Below are 11,236 nucleotides of genomic sequence, written 5' to 3'. Positions count from 1 at the left end.
TGTGCCAATGTACGGGGGCACGGAAGTCTCTCTCTGTGCGTCTGAAAGGAAGACACGCATATGGGTAGAAAGGGCAGAAGGCAGAAAGAAGCCTCTGCCTGTGCGCATCCAAGTTTCATCACCTTTGCCTTGTTTTTGGAGTTGTTTCCTTGCCTGCTTTTTATTCCTTCTTGCTGTTTTTCCAACTTTTGCTTTGTTGGAGGAACATACCTATACTTTAGTATTAGTATTATTGCTACTACATTGCATTTATATCCCAGCTCTCTTCCTCTTGCAAGGCACTGGAGCAGCTGACAAGCATTTCCTCTCCATTTTCTCCTCTCCCCAACTATAGGAAAAAGTTGTCACAGCAAGGAGCTGAAGCCAACGGAAACCTTAACCTCATATCGGCTGGCACAATCATTGAAATGTAAGACAGCATGCAAATATTCTCAACAAATACGGGCAGCTCCACCCCTCCCAGTATCACTGACTCGCTTGTTAACGGGCCCAGACCCAATTGTGCAGCCTGACATTTCTGTAGGACGGGGGGCTTATCTTCCTGCCCAGAGTACAATGGCAGGTTTGCACCCTCTGAGTACTGGGCCCTGGATAAGGCATGGATTGCAGTAGCTCAGAGAAGTAGCCCTTACTTCATCCTCGTCAGAATTCTGCCCTGCATCGTGCTCATTTCATTCCTTGGCCTTTCGCTTGCTATCCTTTTTCATCTCTTCTGTCAGTTCTTATTAAGCATTGCTGTTCTTTCCCATTGCACTGTCTGGATTATTGTTCAAACAAGGTAGGCTCCCGTGACATCTTGAAGACACACTGAAAGCTCATTCCAGAAACAGTGCAATCCTGTGCATGTTTAAAAAGAACAGATGGCTCTTCGCATGAGTTTCCCTGTAGGTTCTTGTGGATTCTTAGTTGCCTATCCAGAAGAGCAGTGTGGTGTAGTGGTTAAGACTGTGGGACTAGGACTCTGGCAATCAGGGTTCCAGTGCCCTCTCAGCCAGGCAGGCCACTGGGTGACTTTGGGCCGTTCAGAGACTCTCAGCCCAACCTCACAGGATAAGATTGAGAGCAGCAGGAGAATAATGTAAGCCACTTTAAGTTCACTGGGGGAAAGTGGAATACAAATACCACTCTTTATTTTATTGTGTTGTGCTTGTTATAAATATAATAAAAACATTCATTTGCAGTTGCTTTTGTCATTTGCATTGGTGGACACGGCAGTCCTCCCAGCAAGAAAATGGCACTCTGGGCTTGTTAAATTCAGGGCCAAATTCAGTTTGTCTAATAGCAGGGTGCCCCCTATACTTGAATGTTTGCCAATGCATGCTTGAATGTGCTTTGGTTTAAAAAAAAAAGTCAAACAAGGCACTTCCCATATTGGGTTTTCTGCATAAAAAAAAGGAGGAACTGTAATGAATTGTTGCAGTGTATTCTCAGCTACTGGTAGAAAAGTGTCATGGTGCAGGACATGGGGAGCAAGAGGCAAGGCAGAGGCACCATGACAACAGAATTCAAGGTGGGGCAGAGTCCAAGCGCTGGTCAGCACCAGACAGTTTTGCGGTCACGAAAAAGGCTGGAGTCTGGAGCACATGCCAGAGAATAGCAAGACAAAGAAGCAGCCATGCAGAGGCCCAATATTAAGAGCAAAGCAAACAAACAAGTCAGGGTACAGGTACTCGAGTCAGGATAACCAGTCAGGATCCAGGTACAGCAAACAAGGCAAAATGTGACACAACACAACACAAAGGCAGTAAAAACCAAGCCAAACCACCCCACAGAAGCTTCCTGGACGACCAGTTGGCTCTTACGTAGTGCTTACCCCAGGGCTCCCAGCTGGTATCCATCTGGAGACTGTGCAGCTGGCCTGGTTGCTGCCACCACACGCCCCTCTGGAGCGGCCCTGATCCTGGCAGCACTTGTTTAGGGCTCCACTTCCCCACTGTGGAAAAATGATAATACTTCCCAGGAACCAGAAGCTGCACATGTGCTAAGCCAGCATATCAACAACATATTTATAGAGAAAGCCTTTGGTGTGATCTTGGACAAACAGCATCACTCTGTTAGGGAGATAAATTTACAGAAAGCACAGAAGTTGCTTGCAAGCAACCTCCAAGGTTCAAGTGGCAAGGAAAAAATGACCATTTCCATGCAGCAAAGAAGAAATGGGAGGCAGTGTAGTGTAGTGGGTAGAGAGCTGGACTAGAATCCAGGCGATCTGGGTTCTAGTCTCCACTTGGCCACAAACCTCACTAGGGGCCAGTCAGTTACTCTCAGCTTAATCTACCTTACAGGGATGTTGTGAGGGTAAGTGAGGGGTGGATTATGTACGCTGCCTTGAGTTCCTTGGAGGGTAAAGAAGGCAGGATATAAATACAACAAACACATACCTACATAATAAATAAATGAAAGTCTACTCATGAGTATCTAGTGGTTTTGGACTCTTGACACATTCAGAACCATCTCCTCACAGGGAATCAGATGGAGATGATAAATGGATTGCAAGCAAAAGACCTAAGAATGGAACAAGGAAGTTGCAGGGTAGAATTCTGATGAGGATGAGGGGCGGGGTACCTCTCTGGATATCCAGATCTGTGCTGTATTCAGGGCCCTACCATTCAGAAGACCCTGTCATTGTTCCCTGGGCCAGAGGATACATTCCAAATCTTCCAGAAATGTCAGGCTGCACAATTATGTCTGTACCTTTAAGAAATTAATTAGTGAGTCTCAGAGAGGGGTTGCTTGGGTAGGTCTTGTCAGCCTATATAAGGCTTCAGCTGGGTTTTGCTTCTTGCTGAGACACCATCTGTCTGTTGTTGCTGAGAGAGGTCTAGTAAGCAGGCCTTACTGGCGTTCTCAGAGGTCTTGTTTTTCTTTTTATGGTCCGATTGATACTTAGGAACACTTTCTGAGCTCTTTAATTTTATAGGCCTGTAGAATGGAGTATCTCTATTCCTTTCTACTCTCTTTGAGGGGGGAAAGGACTGTAGAAGTTTTATTTAGTTCATTTTTATGCTGTTTAGTAGCCAAAGACTACATGTTAGTTCCTTTTACTTCCACATTTGTATGTACGCAGGGTTATCACTGGGGAAAGGATATAGTTCAGAGGTGGAGTCAAACTTTGCATATAAGACATTTCAAGTTTAATCCCCTATGTTGAATAAGTGCAATTCTATGCACACTTATCTGAGAGTAAGGCCTGTTTAATTGATTTATGTGCATTTCTACTAAAGTGAATCCCATTAAGTTCAGTGGGACTTAAGTCTCAAGTAAACAGATACTTCAGTTAGTTTGGCATAGAGCTGCCAGGATGTTAACATTATGGAGTACACTCCCCAGAGAGGTCTGCCTGGTGCCAACTCCGGGTAAATACCTCTTTTTTTAATAAACTATTTTAATTAACTAATAATTTTGATTAAAATTTTAATAGTAATGCCAGTTTTATACAGTCACTTTTTTCCTCTAAGTTATGAATTGTAGTTTTTGTATTGCTGATGGTTGTTAGTATTTTATAGTGTTTATCTTTGTAAGCCATCCTGAGGCTCCTTGCATAGGATGGCACAGAAATGTTTAAGCTAAATTAAAAGGGACCTGCAGGGACATAACACTGGTCCTCTATTGCTTACACTGGCTACCCATTGAAGTCCAGACCCAATTTAAGGTGCTGGTGATGACCTGTAAAGCCCTAAACAAATGGCTTGGGTCCTGCGTACCTGAAGGAGCGCCTCCTTCCTGATATGCCTTCCTGCCCCTTGAGATCTGAAGTGGAGGAGGGCCTGCTCTGCAGTGGCACCCCAACTGTGGAATATGCTCCCCAGAGAGGTTCCTCTGGTGCCTACGCTGTTTTCTTCTTGGTGCCAGGCAAAAATCTTTCCATGTTTCCATTATTTTAATTGTTAATTGGGCTTGATTGTGGTTTTAATATCTAACCACTGGATGTTGTGCCATTTCTATTTGATTTGTGCTTGTTGTAAACCATCCCGAGATGCCAGTAATAGGATGGTCCGTAGAAGTTTTAAACGAACAAATGAATAAACACGCATAGGATTTTAGCCATGAAACTTTCGTAGATCATCCTGTTCAATTAAGGTCAGTCAGGTGTTCCAGCGTGACTTTTAATGACGGTTCCTCATCTATAGGTGGCAGCAGGTCCCTTCCCAGAGCAGGTGCTCTTCTTTCCAATTCGGGGCGGGGGGGATGAGAGGGGAGCTGCCTCTTCCCAGGTGTTTCGCCTTGCTCGCTGAATGACCAGCTGGGGGGCGTGGTCTTGGGCTTTAAGGCCGAGCCCCACCTGGCTGTAGCCCAAGCACTGATAGCTGCTTTGTGAGCAGCAAGGCCTCCATTCAGAGAGTCGATGGTGTTATGCCAGGTTGCTGTGGGCACTCTGCCCGTGGTCAGAGGCGTCTCGACCGTGGGCCCGCCGAAAGCTGGCTCTGCAAAGGAGCCCTGCGTAAAACGATGCACAGACTCTTTCCAGAGGCTTCGACCCGCACCTTCCAAAAGCAACGAATATTCCCCAGCCCCGGAGGCGACCCCGCCTCCCCGCGAGAGCCAGTAGGAGCGAGACGTGGGGCTTCCGCGAGGCCAGGATTGGAGGAGGCGGCTGCCATTCAGTAGCTACGATTTTCTGCAGATGCTTCTGCGCGCGCCGTGGCTTCTCGCTCGGAGCAAACGCGGCGGCTTCGTGCGCTGGAGTTTTGCGTTTTCTTCTGCAAAAATGCCGGTGGATCTAAGCGAGTGGGGCGGATCGCTGAGCCTCCCGGAGGTAGAGGAGAAGCCTGCGAATCCGTTGCGGGTCTGCTACGGGACGCTGGAAATCGACGAGCTCGGGAAAGTGCTCACGCCCACCCAGGTAATTGAAATGCGCCCCCTCCCCGCGAGGCTGGCCTGCTTTGCAAAATGCAGACCCTCCGTATGCTTTGCGCTTTTTCTTGCGGTCCTTCCTCTCCCTGGCGCCATGTGGGGAAGAGGGGCTGTCGAAGCCCCTACATATTATGTAGTTGGAACACCCCTTTTCCCCCGTTTAAAGCCTGTGCTGGAGAAACAGTGCCCCCCCCCCCGCTCCGTTCGGGATCGGCATTTGCAGATTCCGCTGACCCCAACGCATTGGGAGACAATGGGCATATTTGAACCCCCCTCTAGGCGCAAATAAAAAGAGAACAAGGCGGAGTGGGCGGCCGTATGTAGCCAGGCTTTCTTCGTCTAAGCCCTGGGGTTCAAACGCAAATAAAGCACGTCCTACTGTGGGACAAATTGACGATTTAAGGATGAGGTGCGATCGGCTGTAGGCATTAAAAATGGTGAATTGCACCCAGGCTAGTTCATTTTCGATCTGTCACCGCATCTACAGAAAAATGATGGGCCCATGTAGCCCAGAGAACGCCAAGGATTTATTATTGCTGTCACTGTTATTTTAAAGGCAATGTGTTTGCAATTTTTAACGAATTGCTTTGCAAATATGGCATCTGCTGCAGTGAAGTCCGGGACGGGCCGAGGCAGGCCCCAGTCTTGTCCCGCCTCCTCGCATGCTCAACGGTTGGGAGCCTCGACCGAGGGGGGCGGTGTGTGGCTGGATCTCAAGCGCGCCTTCAAAGCAGCGCCCCCTTTTCGCATGGCGCGCGCGCGCCCAACTCCGACGTGCTCCTAATCACGCGTCGTGGGCGTCTGCGCGCTGGCTTGGCTTACTTTGGTGTAAGCTCGCGTGGCCCGCTTTGGATCGGGACCACGGAGCCCCGGCGGGCGGGGGGCGGCGGCGGCGTTAAACCCGGATACGCACGCGCATTAAGTGCACGCCCCTTTCAGTGAAATGGCACAAGAGAGAAACGGCGTTTGTGGTCTTCATTGCAGGCTGAGAAAGCGTGGGAATTAAAGAAGTGGAAAGGCCTAGGAAGGGGGAATCGAGGCTAGTAAAAACGCCTATTTATGGGTGCCGCTGGTACAAAATAAATCGCAATGACAACTTTTGTGTAGTGGTGTTCTTGGATACTTCTGCAAAAAATCGGTTCAGAGCGGGTCCCGTTTGACCCGAGCCAAGGAACTGAGTAAGTGGCTTAGACCCAAGAGCTTGTTCCCAATTCAGCGTGGGGGTATCAGCCCCCTGCCCCAAATTTGGCTCTGACCTGGAATTAAGCTTTAGATATGTCCAAAGGTGCAGTTCAGAAATAAACTCCAGAGTTTATTTGCTTATGGGAACGATTGCCTTAAGACGGCATTATGTTTGATATTCTGTTTACAAAGCAGAAGTTTAATTTTTTATCTACACTGCAGCACATGTATTTCTACGTTTGAATCTCCCTTAAAACATAGCGTTCTCATGACAACAGAAATAAAACAGCATTTGCTTTTGCTGCCTGGATGTTAAATGCATTTAGGACAGAAGCTTAGGCATGTTTTGATGTGTATCCAGCTAAACATGTGTAGGATTGAACCCTGTGTATGGGAAAGGACCACCATGTAGTATGGATAAGAATAATATATACATTTAAAATAAAACAAAATGAGCATCTGTAACCATATATATGTTGGGATGGCTGCCTTGAATAAAATCATCTTAAAATTAAGGAGGGGGATGCGGTGAGCAGTAGCCATTCCAGGGACATCCAGACTGGGGCTCACAGCAGGGCCTTTTTAACCACTGCCCCATCACCTCCCATTCTCTGAGTGGTTTATTTCGAGCCCCTGAACGTTGGCCCCAAATACAGCTAAGATGCACCATTGGATACGCATTTGCTCACATCAATCTGCCCTTGTCCTGGTGTCTCCATTTTGTAATTCCCAACCCTCAAATATTGCTTTTTGTGTAAGTATTCAAGGCAGCCAGTGAACCTCTGAGGCCTCCCTCATGGCATCCTGCCTGCTGCTTTGCACAAAGCTCATCCCTTTCTAAGGAAATGTCCTTGCCTCAGCTAGTAAATTGCAAAGACAAGGCTATGGCATCAAGGAAGGGCATGCTTGTCCGTCGTGCTATTTGGAAATTGGCAGCTTGCTGCAGGCCTTTGTTTAGAGCCGACGTTTATGTTAGTATAGCTTTTGCATGTACTTGTGCTTTCAAAGACGGGTGGAACCTGACTCAAGAAGGTGTAAAGCACCAACACGTAACCCAGTGGGCAGAATGGGGGAGAGATGAGAATCGTGAACATTGGACCAGTTCAGGTCAAAGGCCATCTTCCTCTTCCCGCCTCATCCCCATTTCTTTTGTGTTGTGCCTTCTTGATGGCAAAAAACTGCCTAGTTATTGATTTGTAAGCCACACTGGAAGTCATCTTGGTTGAAGAGTGGGATAAAAAAGGGTTTAATGACTAAAAATCCAACCGATGGCACAGCCGCCTGTGTAAAGGACTGCACAGCCTTGTAAATAATTTACCAGGCTGCAAACATTTTTCCTAGCCCGTTGCATGCTATAGCAGTGCAGGGAAGGAAGCCCTGTTTGGGCTCTGCAAGGAAACAGGGTGCTTCCTGCCTCTGTGGCTGGCACAGAAACTAAGCAGATTGGTGGAAGAGGGGCAATGTAATGCATATTGGCCTGTGTGGAATTTCTGCTCGCCTGTGGTGACCAGCAAGGCTGGGTTTGTATCCAAAGAAGATCGAAGAGAGCCAATATCATAGAAAGCAGAGCCATGATTTTTCCATTTTCTACTACATTTGTGGTCTTTTAAGGCACAATTAGGGTAAATTAGGGCTTTGGTGTAAGAGCCAAAGGGGACATGGGCTATTTCAACACATTTCTCTCCACCTAGATTTGTAGAAGTGCAGCTGGACATATCACCAACAGACTGCATTGGTCAAATTGCTGGACCTTCTGGGTTTTGTGGAAATAAGTAATGTACAGTGTACTCCAGTGATTGGCTGTCCATAGCTTTTCTTTGCTTGGGTACAAATGGATGGAAAAAGTACTGTGTGTTTTGAATTTCTTTTAGGCAGCTGCTGAAGGCATAGGTGAGAGCTAGAAGTTGTGACTTGGTAAATTGTGCTTTTGTGTGTGTGGATAGTAAATGCTTTGTCTTTTCTTTTTTTGGTGCTGGTGCACCTCTACCATTTTTGTTTTGGCAGGTCAAGAATCGCCCAACGAAGATTGACTGGGATGATTGTGACCCTGAGAAACTCTATACTTTGGTTCTTACTGACCCTGATGCACCTAGCAGGAAAAACCCAAAGTTCAGGTGAGAGGGGCAGGGAGTTACGTGAGGGTCTGGGTTACGTGCATTGTAGGAAGGGCACATGTTTAGGTGATGTAGAGGCAGCTGGAACAACATTTAAACTTTCCTTGCCCACCTTTTAGGGAGTGGCACCACTTCCTGGTGACCAACATGAAGGGCAATGACATCAGCAGTGGGCGTGTCCTCTCGGACTATGTTGGATCCGGGCCTCCTAAAGGAACAGGTGAGCAACCTCGGAGCTTTCCAGGTGGGCATTCCTCCACTGCAGGCATCGATGCTGACTCTGGGAAGGGTGCTCACTGGCCCCTCCCGGGGACCATCCAGGCAGGATGATCAAGGAGGATGGGGAGCGATGGATTGCTCTGGAGGCCCAGAGAGGGGGGAAAAGTCCCGTAAAGCAGAGCCAAATGGTTTCAGGGTTGCATTGGAGTGAACTGATGCATGAATCCCTGGGTTTCGTAGCAGAGCAGCCCTTCCAGCAGTTTATTGATTGGATTCCACAGTGCAAGCTGGAATGGCTCCTGGCTGCATCAGCAGCAGGTTTCCCTGTCTATGCCGTTATTCTATTTCTATCCTGCCCTTTTCCTCTTGCAAGGAACCCAAAGCAGCTTATATAGTCCTCCAGCATGTTTTCACCACACAGCAACCCTGTGAGGTAGGAAGGGTTGAGTCAGTGCCCTGGTATTCCCCAGATAGCAGTGATGCCTTCGCGGTTTCCCCCTTCCTTTCCTCTGAGCACTGACCACTCTGTGCTTGCCAGGGTGGAGGGGGGAGGTTGCCTCCGCCTGGAGGAGCCTACAGTCTAAACATGCCACTGCAGAGGCAGCCTCTTGCTGGCGCTGCTCTGAGCCTGTCTCTGCTTCTCTCCCGACCTCTGCAGGGCTCCATCGGTACGTGTGGCTGGTCTATGAACAGCCGCAGCAGCTCAACTGCAATGAGCCCATCCTGAGCAACCGCTCTGGGGACAAGCGTGGCAACTTCCAGGTGGCGAGCTTCCGCAAGAAGTACAAGCTGGGGGCGCCCGTGGCCGGCACGTGCTACCAGGCCGAGTGGGATGACTATGTGCCGAAACTCTACGAGCAGCTCTCCGGGAAATAGAGCCGGGCTCCTTTTTCTTGCTCCAACGCCCTCTTAGAGCACCCCCTTTCCCTGTAGTGTTACGAAGTCACTCACACCCTGAGCCTCTCGTGTTGGCAGGCATGGGGACGGATGCTCTTGACTTGGTCCTCTGCTTGGCTGCACTTGGCTGGCTGGCAGCGGGCACAATCCACAGATGCCGCAATAGAGTTGGTTTGCTGTTGAGGTTGCAAGTTTTCCCTGCTTTGTGTGCTTCTCTTCATGGGCCTTGTACATCCAGGGTGATGTTTTGGATTTGTTTGGGAAGGAGAGGAGTTTGAAGGACATCCAGAAAGGTAACAGGTCTCCCCAAGGTTCATCTATATTGCTGAGCTGTTAAAATCTCGTATTTCCCCTTGGAATGATGCTTTGTTGGGGATCAAACATGGCACAAAAAGGCAAAAGGGGAAGCAGCTTTCCCCCCACTCCCCTTTCCAAGTGGCATTCCCTGCCATATTTGGGCCAGACTTCCACATTGTGGACGTTACTCCATACAGCCCAAAATTGCAGTAAGTGATGACATGGTGATTTGAAGAAGAATTTTATTAAATGAGTTGCTGACTATCCCCCCTTTTCTTTTAGGAAGGATTTACTAAGCTAAGACTGAGTCCCTTATTTGGAGAGAGAGTATTCCTGGAAATAATTATTTCAAAGGAAATGATGGTTCATCCCAATTTCCAGGTTATGTCACCTTTTACTTTGCAAGTCTGCTTCCCCATGTTTCTCTTGCTGTACCAAAACACTCGGCTATTAGAGGCATTTCCGCTACATCCAGGTCGCTGTTGCCAGCTAAGCACAGGTGTTGCCATCCTTGCATTGCCAGTGAAATGGCAGGAAAGAATTGAGAGGCAGTAGTTATGCCAGGAAGGCAACATCAGCTCAGAGGACCAAGTGTTCCGATTCGTACCATTTCATCGCTTTCGCATCTGTCCCTTTATATGCATGCACCATCCTTGTGGGCATCAGCATCTCCAAGGTGAATGGTCCACAGTAGGTGGATTTCTAGGGTATGCAACTAAGGAGATACTGTTTCCCAACATGGCTGTGCGGTCCATGCTGTGGCGGCATCCTATTCGACAGGGACGGACTCCACCGTGTTTAAATGCTTCTCTCGGACATAGGTTCTAGCTCTTTCCTTCCTTCATTATCTCAGCAGGACCCCCGTTCCCATAACCTGTTAGAAATCCTTTAGGAAACCCCGTGAGGGTCATGTTTTGTCAGTACTGGATATGATTCCCTTCTGCCGTCTCATTTTCAGTATTTCTGGAGCAATGTTAACAAAGTATGCCTTTTCCCCCCAAAGCTGCTCTTAAACTTGTTATGGCGAGCCTTTCAACCTTCTTGGAAAACCTTCAAACTGGAAACACAAAGGGCTGCTTGGGCCAAAGCCCTTCGTTGGCAAAAGGGTTTCTACAGATGCTCTGTTGACATTTGAAACTTTCAATTAAAAGCTTGGTATGTTGACTGGTATGTTGCTCTTCATTGCAGCTTTCCTTGTAGGCTTGGAGGTGGAAGCAGCCCTTGTAGGCCAATCCAACACATCCAGCAAGGAATGGCCAGTAACCTTCTGGTTAATTGTTTCTATTGCTAAACTACTTAGTGCAGTCAGGAATGTCAAGTTAATTTTCAGCTGAAAAGTACATCCTGTAATTTAAGGCCATCAGATGTTAGCCTTGGTGGAGAAGATCTGCGAGAAGCTCTGCAGCAGAAGATCTCGGGGCCCAGGAAGGGGAAATGAAGCTCTTTCTCCTGTGCAAACCTGATACCTTGATTTAAAAAAAAAATCTTTGCATATCTATTCCTATTGTCGAGTGCAAGTGAAACTGCTCCAGTCCGGGAATGCAGTCCAATTTGCGGAAGATCCTGGCTATTTGGTTTGCAGCACCCTCTGGGCAAATGCTCTCTTATGGGACTCGATAAGCAGTTCGACTAGGTCTCTGCTCCCAAGCAGTTTACAGTTTAAACTCTAATGG

General features: G+C 47.9%; 1 protein-coding gene across 1 annotated transcript; it reads left to right on the top strand.

Moving 5' to 3' along the window:
• The first annotated feature begins 4,623 nt into the window (after positions 1-4,623).
• Positions 4,624-10,727, top strand: PEBP1 (phosphatidylethanolamine binding protein 1). The gene is made up of 4 exons (XM_044448959.1): positions 4,624-4,843; positions 8,041-8,150; positions 8,270-8,370; positions 9,028-10,727. Exons 1-4 carry the CDS (start codon positions 4,625-4,627, stop codon positions 9,243-9,245), a joined length of 648 nt encoding a protein of 215 aa, XP_044304894.1. The 5' UTR covers position 4,624; the 3' UTR covers positions 9,246-10,727.
• The last annotated feature ends 509 nt before the right edge of the window (positions 10,728-11,236 follow it).

Source organism: Varanus komodoensis, unplaced genomic scaffold (genome assembly GCF_004798865.1).
Source record: "Varanus komodoensis strain SLA01 unplaced genomic scaffold, ASM479886v1 scaffold56, whole genome shotgun sequence".
Taxonomy (NCBI): domain Eukaryota; kingdom Metazoa; phylum Chordata; class Lepidosauria; order Squamata; family Varanidae; genus Varanus; species Varanus komodoensis.
Note: the sequence above shows the minus strand (reverse complement) of the source record. Positions and strands in the feature narration are given on the sequence as shown.

Bases quoted from the DNA above. Each gene is read 5' to 3' on its own strand.
- PEBP1 (XM_044448959.1), top strand. From the start codon at position 4,625: ATGCTTCTGCGCGCGCCGTGGCTTCTCGCTCGGAGCAAACGCGGCGGC. The intron at 8,151-8,269 runs GTGAGAGGGGCA...CCCACCTTTTAG, and splicing joins AGGAAAAACCCAAAGTTCAG to GGAGTGGCACCACTTCCTGG. The intron at 8,371-9,027 runs GTGAGCAACCTC...CGACCTCTGCAG, and splicing joins CGGGCCTCCTAAAGGAACAG to GGCTCCATCGGTACGTGTGG.